Source organism: Ptychodera flava, chromosome 20, assembly GCF_041260155.1.
Source record: "Ptychodera flava strain L36383 chromosome 20, AS_Pfla_20210202, whole genome shotgun sequence".
In the NCBI taxonomy this organism is placed as follows: domain Eukaryota; kingdom Metazoa; phylum Hemichordata; class Enteropneusta; family Ptychoderidae; genus Ptychodera; species Ptychodera flava.
This window is the reverse complement of record NC_091947.1, coordinates 22,523,161-22,540,676: the sequence shown is the minus strand read 5'-3', so window position 1 is coordinate 22,540,676 and position 17,516 is coordinate 22,523,161. Positions and strand designations below refer to the sequence as shown.

Below are 17,516 nucleotides of genomic sequence, written 5' to 3'. Positions count from 1 at the left end.
ACGTCAACAATATCATACTGTGTAAAAGAGTGTAGAATGACGTGAGTAATTGTAACACTAGAATACAGGTGTATAAAACTGTTTATGACACTATCTTGACCATATCTCTAGCTACAAACGTAATATACTTGTAATACAGCCATGTTTATACGAACCTTAGAAAAAATCTAACATATTAAATCGATGAAAAAGCCATTAAAACACAAATCATCGTCACGTACAGAAGTTTAGGTTACCAGAACAATATTCTCAAATCCATGGCAAAACGTCAAATTTGGCAAATATTGATATGGTATACTACTCTTAATGTGATATGTATCCGTTTAGGGAATGACGCCCATGATAATACAGTGAATTCCTTAAATTACGTCTACATGAACGTAGATTTAAGACTGGATGAATATTATGTAGAGATAATTAAGTTGAGATCTTATGAACTGGAATAACTTAAATGGTTCATATTATTTAGCCTTCTAGCTTACAATAATATCATTTATATATATATATATATATATATATATATATATATATATATATATATATATATATATATATATATATATATATATATATATATATATATATATATATGTGTGTGTGTGTGTGTGTGTGTGTGTGTCTGACCTAATGCATGTATGTATGTATGTATGTATGTATGTATGTATGTATGTGTATGTTTCTCTGGTGTATATATATATACATAAAAATATAGATATATACACATATATACATATATATTTATAGATAGATAGATAGATAGATAGATAGATAGATAGATAGATAGATAGATAGATTTTAGCCAGTCGTGAAAACCATATGAATTTACATTTACATACAAATTGAATAAAAATTGTAGTGGGAAAATATGCTTACAAATATCAAAAATCAAAGTTTACGTACCGAATAAAGACACACACGAAAGATCGTGGAAGCAGAATCTAGTTAATTTCATAAGTACACCGAGTTATGTAAGCGTGTCTACAGATGCGTAAGTTTGCATCATTTTGACATGTACGATTGTGGTGAGTAATAAAATGCAAGGAAAGCAGAGGCTATCGTACATAGTAGGAAGAATCTGAGTGTATTGCAGTGGGTAATATTTCAAGTGAATAATGAATTTGGCCACTGACTTTTATCATTAACATTTTATGAGTGTGTTGTACGATGAAAAGGTTAAAAAGTGCTCTGGAGTGTTTTGGACGGCTTTAGATTACATAAACGATAAAACTTTGAAGAAAAAGTAGTTTATTATAAGGGCTTCAACACATGATCTCTTTGCTAGGTTTGTATCATCACAATACTGGTATGTTCATTTGCCTGCATCAAAAATCAACTATCGTAAAACAGTACTGTCATAGCACAAATGTATGTTAGCAAAGCATACTTTGTTTATCCCAAGATTTAGCCTATTGTAAGTCTCTCATGAACTGATTCTTACAAACTGACCAGTATCATGAACGCGAAATTACGTCGTTGCTTTCAAAATTATCAAGATGGCGTTTTATTCGGTTTTACTTGCCAAAGAAACGCGAATAAGTCCTTGCTCAGATGAGCTTCTTGTTTTCTTTACATATATGTAAGGGTGGCTGACCATCACTACGTTTTCAGGAAGAGGAATGTTCAGAGAATTTACAGTTGCAAGATGTGTTGGTGGAACAGTTCTTCTTTGGCGGTGCTGGGTTCTGCAAGAAAATGAGGAAAAAAGTTTTTTGTTCATTGTTAATACTTAACACTATTACTGTGCAGCCACAATATGTCGAGGGATGTGACACTCTCGTGTTATGTTGATTGGTAGATGTCATCTTCTGATAAGGTTCACATTGGCCGTGTAAGCAGAGAAAGTGCGGCCTAAATATGTGAACGTGGTTGAGTAGAAGAGAGTAGACATAGGACTGACAAATACACTTTTTGTTGAAAATATCACAAATTCAGATGGGAGAACAAATCATCTCAACCTTCCCAAGTATTAACCTGACCCTGTGATACAAATTATAAGTCACTAACAAAAGTTCATGCATCTTTCACACAAAGTTGATCACATGTCCTATTAACTTTAACCAAACTCTATGTGACACGAACAGCAGTCAATTGTTGTCTTTTTCATAAACTAAGATCTTAACTCGTTGGAACTTTAAAATGAATCACTTTTTCATGACGACCATGGTGAATTGCATAGTTTTGTCTACCACTGCGTGATTCAGTCAATTTCAAGGATAAAATACAAGTAATGCACGGTACTGATCAAGGGTATGCCCATTTTTCCTGACCTTATCATCCTATAATGTATAAACTTACCTCATGCCTCCTCGTGACGTAAACCTTAGATGCTCTGAGCTTTATACGTTTAGTTTTTCGCCTTGATGGTGCTCTTTCACTATCTTGTGAAGGCGATGTGGTCTCGTCTCCTGAAGTCGTGTCGTTCGGGTCCTTAGGGCACAGACAAAGAGAGCAAACAGATGCTTCTCCTTGTCTGTGCTGAAGGCAAACATCTGTCGCTGATCGCACGTCAGCATTGCTTTTTTCTTCAGTGCTTGCTTCTCTTCCGGGTTGGGCGTATCGGTCTTGAATTTTCTTTCGTAAAGCAGGTGGAAATGCTAGTTCATTTCCCAGTATTATCTTCGCCCACTAAATTGCAAATACAAAAACTTTAGTCATTTAGCAATTTCGCCGAATATCTTTTGTTATGCAGTCGGAAGTACTTGTCGCAGAAAAAAGTTGCAATGTGATTTTTGTGCAAACACTAACGACTTCATAAAATATAAGTAAAAGTAAACTAACAGATGCCCGTCATCTTTTATCATTGTCTAGTAGTAGTTATCAATAATAACTTCAAAAATATTACAGTGTTAGACAAATAAGGAGACAATTAACTTCTGTTCCTTGCCAATGCTTGCAATGTTCTGAGTTCGTAACCTTCGTCATGAAAATCAGAACTACTCTGTGTACAGAATTCTTTAACTATACCACCGATCCATCCATGAGGTCGATGAAAAAATTGCACCAGAATGAATTGTGTACTTCAAAATTAATCCTACCTGTCTGTGCCACTCCTTGCCGTCTTTGGTTTGCTTGTTGAATGTGTTACCCATCATGGCAATCAGCATGTTGATTAGCAACAATGTCACCAGAATCATGTAGACTACAAACAACAACTGTCGTTACGAAAATAAAATTAAACAGGGGTTATTTTTCATAAAAGATAACTCGAATTGCCTTAATCACGTAACCTACAATAGAAAACAGCCTCTAAATACCTTGTTAAAGCTTTTTTTGCGTGAACCAAAATCTTTGGTTGCTTAAATTAGCTTATAGTGCTCAAATAGTTAAGATTAACATAATTTTAGTTTCACCATGAAATATTTGTTATTTTCTGTGCGATTAACAGATAAAGATTGATAAATTTTAATATATGTTTGCAAGCCGCTACAGTTTGTTAAAGGGACAGTTCTCAATCCCTGTATATTTATTATGTTGACTGTTTATGTGATTTTGGTCCTTTGTTCTACTTTAAAAGTTGTGCACAGTTAGTCAATTCGATCTGAGATGAAGCTGATGAAAAACTGGCCCTTTATAGTTTCGCCACAGTATATAAGATTTACTGTAAGATATAAAACAACCTTCAACAACATGTCGGACAACTTGAAAGATAGTGTAAAGAAAGAGCAGAAATTATCCCTTACCTTGGGTAAGTTTATGTAACGGGTATCATCAAAGGACGCATAGATGTCTTGAAATTCACCAAGTGACATGATAAATAAACCTAGCAAGGCATTGATAGGGTCGTTAAACAAAGTGCTCGGCGTGCCGATGAAAGCAATGTACATAGCTGAAAAATGAAAATCATATTGCATTCAGTAATTAGTTCTATTACAGTCCTGTTGGATTTTTTCAACAAAAAGTAAAGTGAAAAAATAAAAAAACATTAAAAATTACACGAAACGATAAAGTCAAGTAAAACAATGTTTACAGCGAGTTGTGTCTTTCAGCCTGTGTGGATTGATGCAAATACACTATTTCACACGTATATTCAGTAGCCCCAGGAATTAGTTTAAAACAAACACAACTAATTTGGGATAATTGAATAATGAAGTACTGTCGATTTAGCTGCAAATGTAAGCTCGTTTGCTTTTCTTTTCAAGTTAAACACTCGTTTTTATATGAGTAGTTTGTAATATTGCAACATTCAACTATAGAGCACCTAACGCTTTTGAGAAATTTGAAAAATAAGAAGATCCAATTGTCCAAAATTAGTTCCAATCGTGTTTTTTCTGGTGGATTTAAATTACACAGCCTTTGTCATTACTAAATGAAGTAATATATTTTTGAAAAGATGAATTAACGGTGAATAAACGGATCTCAAGAAAAGATGATAATCAATCTGTTACCTTGAGAAAATCCCACCAGGAAGACGAGGTAGATAGCAAAGAACTTCATCAGATCGCCCCAAAACATCTTATCAATCATCCCCAGAAACGGACCAATGGATTTGAACGGACTGCAAACGAATGACATACCAGTGTATTAAGATAAAATACGCTCCGAGGAAAATATTTGGCCTATAAAATGTCCACATCATTCTTTTTCCTCTACCACTTGTGGGGGCTAATTTGAAGTTCATGGAGTAAATAAAGTTTTCATTGGCTTAATTTTGTGAAAATTGAAATCATAATTCCCCATAGAATTAACACAGGGATGGAAGCCAATTGAATTTCAAGTATGGGTAAATGTTGGGTAATTTGTTTCTCTGGTGCAAAACCTTGCATGGTGACCCCGATTATCATTCTTGATTTTGAAAGAGAATGGTTTAAAGATTGCTTGATGAATGTTTGCGCGAAAGTTTAAGTCTTTCAATTTCGAGGCGCGAACTATATTTGCAAAGATTTGACTTTGCAATCGGAAATGCCGATGAAAGCTGTATTTTTGGGAGCTTGTCTCCGCGTGTTACCCCTCAACTACATTTTGCATGATGAGCATCGCCATCACACAATCTCTACTATACTCTGCAACTTATTCGATCGTAGTTCAGCCGATTAGTAAGTCTTCTTGAACGACACAAGAGCATTGCATAGAGTTCAGTTCTTAATTGCATCACGCTTTTGTTGCAGATAGGTTTAGCTGAATTGAATGCCTGAACAATTACAATATATATTTGTTTGGAAAATCGACTGAAAACTATCTATCTCATGTCCCATGTAAGTCTTCCTCTGACAGTACGAACAGACGAAACATGTGACACGTACGTATATAATGGTTAAGGCGTAACAGCTATATTATATATATATATATATATATATATATATATATATATATATATATATATATATATATATATATATATATATATATATATATAAACATTAAACTTTCCCCCTTCACAAATGTGGACGAATAACCTTTGAAATTTAATGGGTCATATTTTAATGTCTGGAGCAAGAAGACGTACAGTGAAGTACTACGAATTACGTCAAAATTAAGTTGTGGTGTCATTTTCTTGAAACTTTGCACAAACATTCTTGGAAGTTGCAAAAATGAAATAAAAATGGGGGTCACCACGTTCATTTCCATGGAAACGGACGTTAAAATAGCGTCGTTAGAAATAAATAAAAATGATATAATTCATATACACTAAAGAAAGCAATTATGAAAAGCTTCGTAAATGAGTTAATTTTAATAAATACCAAGACTTAAGATCCATATCTATCGAATGTATAGTTTTCATGATGTTTGTAAAGAAATTTTACATACGTATCGATAACAAAATGACGATATCGAAATTATATCATTACATAATTTTCGAACTTTCTTCCTGTCGCTCTGAATGGTGTCATTTTGACAAAACTTGGCGAATAAAATCCTCACTTAATACCACTTGTTTACACTTTTAATAAAAGGGTGTCACCACGCTACTTTTTACAATATCTCCAGGTGAATGGGTAATATGCGCCATGTAAATGGAGAGGAATGTTAATTTTGTCGCTCATATTGAATAAAAACCAGCTTCCTAGGGGGTCAAAATATGACAAGGTTATAGGTCACATGTATTTCTAAGAGACGGTCAAAAAATTAGGTAAAAGCGCAATTTAACAATGACAGGTGATGTTAAATACATGCGCAACAAAATAACCAATTTGCGGCAGGCTGGAGTTAAATCTGCGCAGAAACGTTCTAAAGCGTGTGCGCGTTAATTCGTCGCACTTTACCTTAAGTGATAACATACTGTATCGCATAATTAATGCATTCTAACCACATAAAGTTGTTGTTCTTGGATGAAGAAAGTGCACATCATTTTCTACATTACCTGAGGAAGTATATGAAGTACGGACATGTCAACAGCAGTGAAAACATTACCATAACGTCTTCATAAACTGGAATGCAGGCTATACGACCAGGTACAGCCAAAAGGAGACAGATTACCGAAAAGAAGAAGACTCCGTTTGCAGAGGGAGGCCACTAAGAAAAAAAATAAATGCTGCATCAGATGTATCAGGAGCTTTGTATAATGAGAAATCAATCAGTAATACCGGCTATCAGCCTATTTGTATCAAATAGGCTGTGAGCATATATGCTGTAAGTTATGGACACTTTTATCGTTCGACTCGTATCACTAGAATATCAACCGTAGGATAAGTTGTACCGATATCATATGATGTTGCGTGACTTTCTTCTCACTTTTCTCGTCTTTCATGCCTGCTCTCTGAAACCATTGCTTTCACTTTCACTGAAATGTAATTTTTAGTCTTGGAATAAGCATACTGTGGCCATCGTGTTCTTCCGTTTATCTTTACTCACCAAATTTTTATAAAAAAATTCTTTAGGGCGATTGTCCCTAAAAATTTCTTTGATGAAGAATGCCAGAAAGAGAGTGGCTCCAAGCAGACACATCACTTCAAAGGCTATGCGTATCTGAAATAACAAATAACCGAACGAAAAACATGGAACATATTTAACATCGGAAAACCTATCTCACAGGAATCTTTTCGTAGATTCAGTTAAACTGTTGTAGATGTTGCTACATGAAAAATAAGTTTCGACCAGGACGAAAGAAAATAAAAAATGAGTTCATGTACACGCAAAGTTCCCTGAGAATGAAGTTCACTCTCCTTCCATCAAGGAAAAGTGAACTATTGATCTGATTTAAAAAATAGATTCAATTTAGTTTTGTTCAGAGTCTATGTTTATTTTTGTTATTGTCATTATTATTATTATTATTATTATTATTATTATTATTATTATTATTAGTAGTAGTAGTAGTAGTAGTAGTAGTAGTAGTAGTAGTAGTAGTAGTAGTAGTAGTAGTAGTAGTAGTAGTAGTTGTTGTTGTTGTTGTTTTCAAACCATCGTTTATTCATGATTGCTATGTACAAAGCTGTACAACGGAAAACCGATTTCGAAATACATGGGAGAAAAATGAATGGGAAAACTGTGAAATACAAGGGAACAATGAATGCATAGATATTTACAATTAAAATACAGAAAATTCAAAAATAGAAAAGATAGACTAGTAGAGTAGTAGCGGTAGTTGAAAGATTAGTAGTTACTCTGTATGACTGAGCTATCGATATATACCTGGTCATCTGTAGTATGATGATTGAGAAGATAGCAATCATCCGATACTGTGATGTTTTGGAGCTCATAACCTTCACCTACAGAGACGTTCACTTCTTTCGTTGTAGCATACCGGTCCTGACAAAAGAAAACAATGATTGCGGTGTATATCATACTCGCAATGTTACTCCTTTCAATTGGGCGTTTGCTGGTACAAATCGAAAGAGCACTGAAAGGGTTAAGGTACTGGAGTATAAAAAGACTGACACTTGTTTGCTAGAAAGTTACACACAGCTGCATGGCCTACTGTCAATACGGATTCGAAAGAACACTGTTTATGCTTAGATCGTTTAAGGATGTACGATCGGTAAAATTAAAAAGTAATGTCATTTCTCTAAATTGTCGATTTTTGGATTCTCCTTTGTAAGTATTATCAAAATGTGTGATACAATATAGGGGTCACCGCGCTCGTTTTTGAGATACATGACCATGAATTTTGCCATTTATGAGAAAAAATGCTGAGTCAGCATTTTTTCACCAATGCATTTTCTATGGAAGAAATAATTCAATGCTGTTTATCTCAAAAGTTAGCGCGGTGACCATATCATTTTATTTGATCACTATTATTTATTTCTCTAGACTGAGCTTTGTGCAAATTTTCATGAAAATGACTATAGTAGAAATTGATTTTCCAGCAAATTTCAATGTAATCCTATGGGGGGTGACAAATTCCACGCGCGCGTACCGCTCGTACATCCTTAAGACATCATTGTTCTTCACGCGTCATGCAGGTAAAGATATTATCATTTTATTGTGCATATTAAATGATCTTCAAAAGCTAAAATAAGGCTAAAACGAGCGGAGCAGAGCCCAGGAAGAGCCGTTAGAACGGAACAATCTTTTTCTGATGAATTTCAAATGAGTCACTCAGTGTATGTCATTGCCAAACCACTTGTGGAACTTAATGTGTGTACAGGTCACAGGAGAAGCTGCAAACTATCTGATGACCTCCTAACATCATGTAACTCACATACGAAACAAGACAAAACACAAAACAAGTTTATGATCATTTGGAGACAGCATTGCTCTCTTTCTGCGTGTCTGTAGTGTCTATCTGTCTATGTCTCCCCTCACTCCCGTCTGCGTCTCTGTCTCGCTGTGTGTCTCTGTATCTGTCTTTGTCTGTCTCTATGTCTTCGTCTGTCTGTCTGTCTGTCTGTCTGTCTCTGTCTCTCTCTCTGTCTCTCTCTCTCTCTGTCTCTCTCTCTGTCTCTCTGTCTCTCTTGTCTCTCTCTCTCTCTCTCTCTCTCTCTCTCTCTCTCTTATCCGTACAGGAGACTAGATTTGCAGAATTACCTCTCCTGGTCGCATGTACAGATTTGCTGTAAGAATAGCGAGGTACACAAAGAAGAGAAACCATTTAAGGTAAAAATAATATTGTCCACACTGCCACTTCTCCTTAAGGATCTCCAACACTATCCCATTCATCAAACCAAGATGCTCTTGTCCTTTCTACAATGTTAGAATAAACATAACTATTAAGTAAAGAGACTAGATACAATTCATGGTTATACAATGTTCCATAATGTCGTCTTCTGTAAATTAAATAAAAAACTGAATAGCATTTGAACTTTAAAAAAAATTCACTTATAGTCGTGAGCGATGACTAACTTACAGTGATTTGCTTTGAAGCATTGGCATTGTCTAAATCGAGGTGTTGCCAACACTGTCGGGTGCAATTAACAGCTAAGCGGTAACATGAAAACATCAACTCTGCAAAAGTTGAAACATTGTCTAGCAGACGGTCAGACGTAGTCAAAACAACACCACCACATATGTCCAAGCACTGTCCAAGTCTTATCACTTGCTTTCAGGTGTAGTTGTTTTGACTACATCTGACCTGCTGCAAGACAATGTTTCAACTTTGGCAGAGTTGATTTCTCTGTGGTCGACTGGAATTACTGCTCAGCTGATAATTACACCTGACAGTGTTGGCAACACCTCAATTTAGACAATATGTCTACTTCGCGTAATGCCAATGCTTCAAAGCAAACCACTGTAACTTATAGAAATGTAAAAGCGATTTCAACAAACAGTTCCCATCAATTTTGTCTTCGATTCTTTGATTTTTTTCCAGAATGTAAAGTCTTCTGATACAAACAAACAAAGGCAAATAACAATTTTTTGTACCGACATGATGCAACTGCTGTAAATTAATGGGAAACATATTCCCAAACTATACTTGCCTGGTTTACAATGATATGTAGAGCTGATTTTCGGTCGATTTCTCCATTTTCACCAATAGTATCAAACCCGTCGAGGGCATAGGCAGCACAAGTCACATCCCCATAGGTCCAGTACACGTCTCTTTCGTATTCCAGTATATGATCAAACATTTCTTTTCTTGCCAAGGTAGCAGCCAAGTTCAAAGGTGTAAGGCCCTGTTTATTGCAAATATTTGGGTCGGCCCCCCTCTCACGGGCTAGGTCATACATATCCTGCCATATACAATATGTATACATATTAGGTGTACTATAAGCTCAAATACGACGCAGGTGAGAGTGATAGAGCTAAAACACAGACAGCGATGAATACACATAATTTGCACACAGAGAGATTGATTATTGTACACCCCCCAACTTACCATAGCATCACTTTTTTAGAGTAATAAGTTATTAGAATATATGAATATATTTTGCAGTGAAACACTGACCTGTTGATCGTGTATAACCGTCATGTGTAGTGCAGTGTTACCGTTGAAGTCTACATTGTTAATTAATGTCATATTTTCCTTGGCTTCCTTGCTCTTTTTCCGTGCTGCCTTCATCTCTTCCCTGGCTTCCTTCATCTTTTTCTCATCTTCCTTCTTCTTTTCACGAGTTTTATGCATGCAAGAAAATGTGGATATGTTTTTCTTTGCTTCCAGTATGTTTTCCTCGACTTCCTTCATTTTTTTCTCGGCTTCCCTCTCGTGTTTCTCTGCTTCCTGTATGTTTTTCTTGGCTTCCTCCACGTACTCCTGTGACTCGGTTTTCTTCAATAACAATTTAAATATCTCTCCTTGACCCAGGCTTGCAGCAAATGACAGTGGATATTCACCCCAGTAAGTCAATCTAACAAATAAATTTGGGCCAAACGATGAAGAACTTAACCATCCATAGATCACATATTATACATATTTGTGCTTCCGTTGCCATCAACAACATGAAATTACGATGACGATCACAAGTGCGTTTTCAAAGAAAACAAATATTAGGATTAGTCGGGAAAGCTTAGATTTTCTTCCTTCCTGTGGTTACTCAAATATCAAACGTCACCTGAATGTATAGTTTTACATTCCGCAGGGGGTATGAATGCACTTTAATCATTACAAGTTGTAAATGGCATTGGTATATCCACATTTTCTTGCATTTTGTAAAGATATATAAAAATTGTAAAATGTGCTGAGTGTTTTCAATTGTGCAAGTTTCGTTTCAAATTACATCGACAGGTTTTATTGAACTAACACTAAACTTGTGTCATTATATATGTTAAGCAGTCAATAATGGGCAGTCAGATAGATACCTTACATTACAAATTAAGCTGTCATTAACTTTTCAATATCATAATCATTCCTAATGATTTCGGATGATTTCCTCTGGGTAACAACAATGTTGCATCGATCAAACATATGTACAGTTGTGTTTGATGACATTGTCAACCAAAATATAAGGTCTGCATATCAGCAGACAGTTTGAATCATCCCACAAGTTTCTTCTAAGACAGATAAACGGACAGCGGAAAATAGACAAAGAAAGTAACAATTTGACAGCTAAAGGTTGACATTAGCTTTCTTGTATTAACGAGCGAAGACTTAACTTTCAGAAAGCCAGTAACACAACTTTGTACTGCACTCGCTAAAACATTATTATTATAGAGAGAACAGCTTCTTTTGTAGTATTTGAACATAGGAGATGAATTAATCAATTTATTATCAATCCGGTAAAAAATATTTATCCAAGAAATCCCCTTCGGAGAAAATAAACATGTCACTATCTCCTTGACGTCAAGAGAATAAGCCATACAGCTTCAGATGGAGGAATTCTGAATGTAGCCAACAACCGTTTGTGAAATTGGAACGATGTTATACAATGACAATACAGGTTGCTCACCAAAGTCTAATAAGATTGTACATATCAAAGACTACCTAAAGAAATGAACAGTACAATATGTACACATATCGAAACCCTGAACTCATCCCCTTTTTGGGCGCCGTCTTTGAACATTCGAGAAACGTGATCTCTAGAAACACTTAGTGAATGAAGAGCAGTGAAGTCAAAATGTTTCGAAACCAATATGCACATTCTGCCCTATAGGTATGGCACAAACTATGAACTTCTGTGCTGAAGATTGCTTTATTGCCTATCGAAGAAAAAGGCTCACACGCATATGGCGATCTGAAGATCAATAAACTTTCGACTGTTCCATTGGTAGTACAAATGTCTAAGCTGATCTACATGTTGTCAAATTACTGTAACTGGTTTGGGAAGTTGTTTCTATAGCTAATATAGCAAGACAATCTTCTTGCTATATTAGTAATGCAGTTTAGTTGCATCGTCGTAAACAACACGCCTGTTTACGGCAACAGCTTAGCGCTACCCGTTGATTTTTGCGTAGGTCAGCGGAGCGGAAATCCTGCTCTGGCTCGCGAGAATGTTTAGTTGTACTTGGGTATAACTGAAAGACATAGAAGACAGGGGAATGAGCGGCTGTGGGTTTACACATTCAGCAAACCAAGCAAGAAAGAAAACTACATGTGTTATGTGTCTGTCTTGGCTACAATTCAGACAGAAAGTATGGTTGTAATAGCAAGATTAGAAACATCTGTCAAAACCCATTCCAGAAGTGTAGCAACATTTAGGTCAAGTTAGTCGTTCGTGCTGCAACAAAATGTATACAAGCGAGTCGTGGGAATATATTGCTTTGCATGTAAATGTGATTATCACAAACATTTGGGTTTTTTTAACAACGTAATCGGACTAGCTACAAAACGGAAGTCCTGTTTCTTCGGGACTGTTTTTGGCTCTAACAAACCAATGGCAATGCCGACGTCACAGACAGCAAACATCGCCTGTTTCCTACATCGCCAAAGTGGGTATTTTTGGGGGTGACAGGCCACAGTTTTATTTATAAATTATGGGCGATATTGCATAATAAACGATCGTTTAATGATAAGAAATCCCTTTATGAATATATGTTTTTATAAATATTGCACAGGTCTATTAAATCAACACGAGATAGTCTAAGAATGGAGATGCTGCCATGACATCGCAGATAGCCATGTAGAATGTTCATTACGAGGAGAAAATGAGCAAATCTACTTGGCTGATTCCAAATTCTGAAAGAGCAGACATTTCACTGGGACATAAAATCCTTTATTTTACTTTTACAGAGAGAGACAGAGATAGATAGAAGCATATACACAGAGAGACATAAACACACAGACACTGACAGACAAACAGACAAAGGGAAAATAGAGACAGACATGGAGACGGAGATAGAGACAGACAAACGGACTGTCAGAGAAAGAGACAGACGGGCAGGCAGAGAGAAACAAAGAAAGATAGAGAGAGATACGGAGACATAGAGATAGAAAAAAGCACGTGTGCCAATGATAGATCTATGCATCGATCGATCTAGGACAGATCTGATCTGTCCTCATGAATCACTTGATCTAATGCGTTACCGGTTGATTTGATACGTTATCGGTAAATTTGTTGATACGTTATCGGCTAGGAAAAATTACAACGTTATCGGTTAATTACTACGTTATCGGTTGATTTGATACGTTATTTTTACTACGTTATCGACTTTGGTACGTTATCGGTTAGTTACTATACGTTATCGGTTGTAACAAGCCGCCGTGCTTTACCAGAAACACGTCGCTATTCCCGAGGTCGTAGGCCAAAGGGGAAAGCGATGTGTTTCTGGTAACACACGGCCACGAGGGATAAATAAACGGGCGATATAGCCCAAATAAAGACCAGGTTATAGGTGTTTTTTAATACGCCACACGCTAATGTTTTATTAAGATATTAATTAATTTTGGTATATGCACAGCAGCAATCCATTGTGACAAGTTTACTTTGCGATTTCTCCTCAGCGGTATCAGGAGGACCACTTTCTTCCAAAATATTCTAAGCTTGCCTTGGTTGCACTTGAATCATTTCCTACACTTTTGGAATGGAAAATCTCACTGTTTTAGAGAGAGACTCGTCGCTCATACCGCTTGTTTCAAAGTTACAGACGACACAATGGTCACTTGAAAATACCCTCACTTTTGTCAATTTTTTTAGGACTAGACGTATCTCTTTTCCCGTCACGTGACGTATTCTGGCGAATCGCAACACGGAATGAGCATGTATTGTGTTACAAATATATAGACACGTACCATTCTTTAAAAAATCACAATCAGAAACATGGACTTAGGTTATAAAAGCTTGAAGTGATGCCGGGTGTTTCGAGAAAGAGCAAGCACATATCCTGCCCATATTCCTGTCACATATTCTCTAAAATATGTTGTTGAAATGACAATTTGACCATTGCAATCTGATTATATCTACCACAATTACTTTATGTATGTTGTCAATTAGAAGGAATAAAAGAGTAGGGGTTCGGAAACTGTGTCACAGCCAAATATTTCCATATGCAAAAATCCAAAAACTTAAGTGATCGACGGACTGAGAACACAATATAAGAAAACAGAGTTAAAAGTACGACACAAAGATACATGTATAAATAATTCTGGTCATACGACCGACAATTAAGTAAAATCAGGTGTGTGGAAAATCAATATGCTCACGCACATTGTACTCCACATTTCGTACCTGCAATTCTCTAAAACAAATTCATTAGATGACTTTTGGACCGTTTACTTACCCTTCATAATTTGTTTTCTGATATACTTCACTGCCAGGATAAAATGCACAGTACTCTTTTTGGTCGTCTGGTAAAAAGAAAGCTCCACAGCAGCTTTCGGTAACATCAGCTCCATTTTTAAGGAGGAATTGAACCATATCTGTATCTTCATTTACTATAGCCATATGAAGGGGCGATTCACCTGCAAACAACGCATGCGCAGCTGCCATTAATATTGGACTGATGATGGTAGGTATTGTATGTTTTGGATTTCTACGTAATTTGCAGTGATTATTCGTTAGGGTCGTGAAACTAAGGATGTTGAAGAAGAAAAAGGTATCAAAATGGATAAAAATTGCAATTGTTTGTCGGCTCATTTTAACGATACAAACACAAGACAAAGGAGCTATTTTTTATCGAACAACACTTAATCCTCATTTCGTAAGTGTACCAAACATATAGCACGACCAGTCATGATGGAGGTCTTTCAGAATGGAACAAAAGCTACAAAATGGGAAGGGGAGGGCGCTCTTCATCGAATGTTTAATGTTCAGAACTCAATAATTGCAGCTCTTCCATCGCGTTGTTCTCCAGCACTTTGTATCAAGAGTGAGCCCATGATTTCGAAATGAATATTCATGAGAGCAGTAAAACTCACCGTAATATTCATCTCCTAGGTAAATATCATGAACTAATTTGGGAAACACTTCAACCAACAGCTTTGCAAGCTTCTTATGGTCAGCAGAGTTTTTTAACAAGCAAATGTGAAGTATTGTTTCTCCAACTTTTCCTCGTTTGTCGATGTTCCAGCACACAAACTTCTCTCTACAGCCTGGCAAGGAGATAAGACTTACATTTATATCTCAATATATTTTTCGGCCTTTGTAGAAATTGTGAACCAAACAGGTTTACTTTGTGTCATTTATTTTCTAGAGTTATTATGTGGCAAACATGAGAACAGCTAGTTTTGAAATGGGCATATATAAGAACGACGCATTTGAATAATATCTGGGTGTTTAGGCATTCGTTGATTATGCAAATAACTAATTGTTTGACGTTAGCATAAAGTATATCTTTCAGTGCACGTATAGTTATCATGAGCAATATCTATAGCAACTGACTTTTTGTGGCAACAAGTGATATATCCCTTTACTAAATATGCAAAGTAGCGATGAACTTATATGGAACTGATAAATGTGTTTCACTGCTGCTATCTCTTATACCATCAAATATGGAGAGTTTCATAAAATTTGGTATGCTCCTTTTAGTTATATATCCTCTTATTGTAAACGTTCATTAAATATGTAAGATGTGACATCAAAAACACTGGACTTTGTCGTGTGTTTGCATGGTCAATATCTGAAGCAGGAATCATGAGCTTTGGTGCCGTCTGACTTTGGGACAATTAATCATGCAACGTAGAATTAACTATGCAAGCCGTAACCACAAAAACTACACCAGTCATGACATTTCCAAGCATAAACTGTAAATTATATCTTGCTATTCCAAAACCGAATCTACATACCAAATTCAATTAAAAGTTATTCTTGGTATATTGCACAGACAGACAGACTGACATACAGGGAGACAAACTGATAGTGGTCGATAGTAGCTCACGTGTGTGCACACGTGAACTAATAGAACTACACGTAGTAATTTATAAAATTTACCGCACATATTTAAGATCATTGCCGTCATGCAAATGATTACAAATTGTCGAAAACGAACAAACATAACATTTTGATGTCAAACATTTTCTCACACTGACGAATTATCATAACTCTAGGCGCATTTCTATGATATTGCTATTGGTGAAAGTTTACATTTCCAAGTCGAAGTTCTGTAGTTGTTTTCGCTACGGGTGGTAGTTTTTTTTATCAAATTGCAATTGGTTGGCTGCACATTGCTCAATAGGTGGCGTGAGCCCATTGCCTTGCAAAGTTATTAATTACTCTGACAAATCCGCAACAAATCACAATATCGCAACTTGCATATATTTTTTTGCGATGGTTCCTCTTGATAAATCATTTCTATTAAGCCACAACGTTCACGACAAACTATCGTTTATCGGCAATGGTCAACCCAAGGACACCAGTGGCAGTAAGTGTACACTAGCAATCACGGTATACCGTAGGGTTATGCTCCGATCAGAAACGAAAGCAGTCCGGTCTGACACATACATAATCACATACGTCCGGTTATCCATTGCGTTTGTGAGCGTGTTGTACATTATTTGGTCCTGTTTACTTTGCTCAGTTTCAACTGTAAACAAAGCCTGAGCGCTTTGGATATGGCTGGCTTTAAAAAAGGGTCATTGCTTGCCTGGTTGCCTTGGAGATAGAAATACAATATTCGCTTCCGCCTACTGTAGCCCATGATGAAAAATCTTGTTCCCAAATAAAGTATTATGGTGAGAACATTACTGTATTATGTTGTCTTCGATACAATCAAAAGTAAGCAGTTTGCTGTTTCAATAAATGGTATATAAGTTATGAAAAACCGTTGCCGTATATCGTAACTTTTTACCCTCCCCTTTTCGAAACCGTGTTTCCTAATTAATTGACTAATTCTAGTCTACCGGATGTGAATGTAGACGAAAATTTACTTTTTTCTGATCTGAACCATTTCATCCGCCATCTGGACTCCGATCTGAAAACATACATTAACTGCCTTTGGTGCTGACGTGGTACCTATAAAGCTGCAAATACTTGAGTTTACCGCTGGTTATGCCCTTGGCCTGAAGGAAGGGCCAGAGAGCCATTTGACTTTTCTAATTGAGAAATAAATGCAATCTAATTCGAATTTAATACAAACAGGTATGGTAGCTGATAACTATATTGTCGTTGCTGCTGCCACTATTCAGCTAACGATTTTCAAAAGATCAATCTATTATGTGAATAACGCTCTAGTTCCAGTTAGCAAGCTTACAAGTTAAGATTACTTACTTAATAACACTTATAAAATCTTCCAATTCGGCAACTAGGGTCACTGAGGATAGGCAACTGCCCTGCCGTATCGGCGATAGGCAGTTGAGACTGTTATCATGTACATGAAGTAATGGGGTTCTAGCTAGT

General features: G+C 36.3%; 1 protein-coding gene across 1 annotated transcript in view; it reads right to left on the bottom strand.

Annotated features, from left to right (window-relative positions):
• Positions 1 to 1,604: 1,604 nt before the first annotated feature.
• Positions 1,605 to 17,516, bottom strand: part of LOC139119527 (uncharacterized) — a 55,560-nt gene continuing 39,648 nt past the window's right edge. The window contains exons 9-19 of the mRNA XM_070683368.1: positions 15,101 to 15,274; positions 14,464 to 14,644; positions 10,259 to 10,658; positions 9,792 to 10,043; positions 8,902 to 9,057; positions 6,299 to 6,450; positions 4,386 to 4,495; positions 3,681 to 3,826; positions 3,036 to 3,152; positions 2,296 to 2,625; positions 1,605 to 1,682 (exon numbers count right to left, since the gene is read on the bottom strand). Of these exons, the coding sequence (XP_070539469.1) occupies positions 1,605 to 1,682; positions 2,296 to 2,625; positions 3,036 to 3,152; positions 3,681 to 3,826; positions 4,386 to 4,495; positions 6,299 to 6,450; positions 8,902 to 9,057; positions 9,792 to 10,043; positions 10,259 to 10,658; positions 14,464 to 14,644; positions 15,101 to 15,274 (2,096 nt within the window). The remainder of the gene's footprint in view (positions 1,683 to 2,295; positions 2,626 to 3,035; positions 3,153 to 3,680; positions 3,827 to 4,385; positions 4,496 to 6,298; positions 6,451 to 8,901; positions 9,058 to 9,791; positions 10,044 to 10,258; positions 10,659 to 14,463; positions 14,645 to 15,100; positions 15,275 to 17,516) is intronic.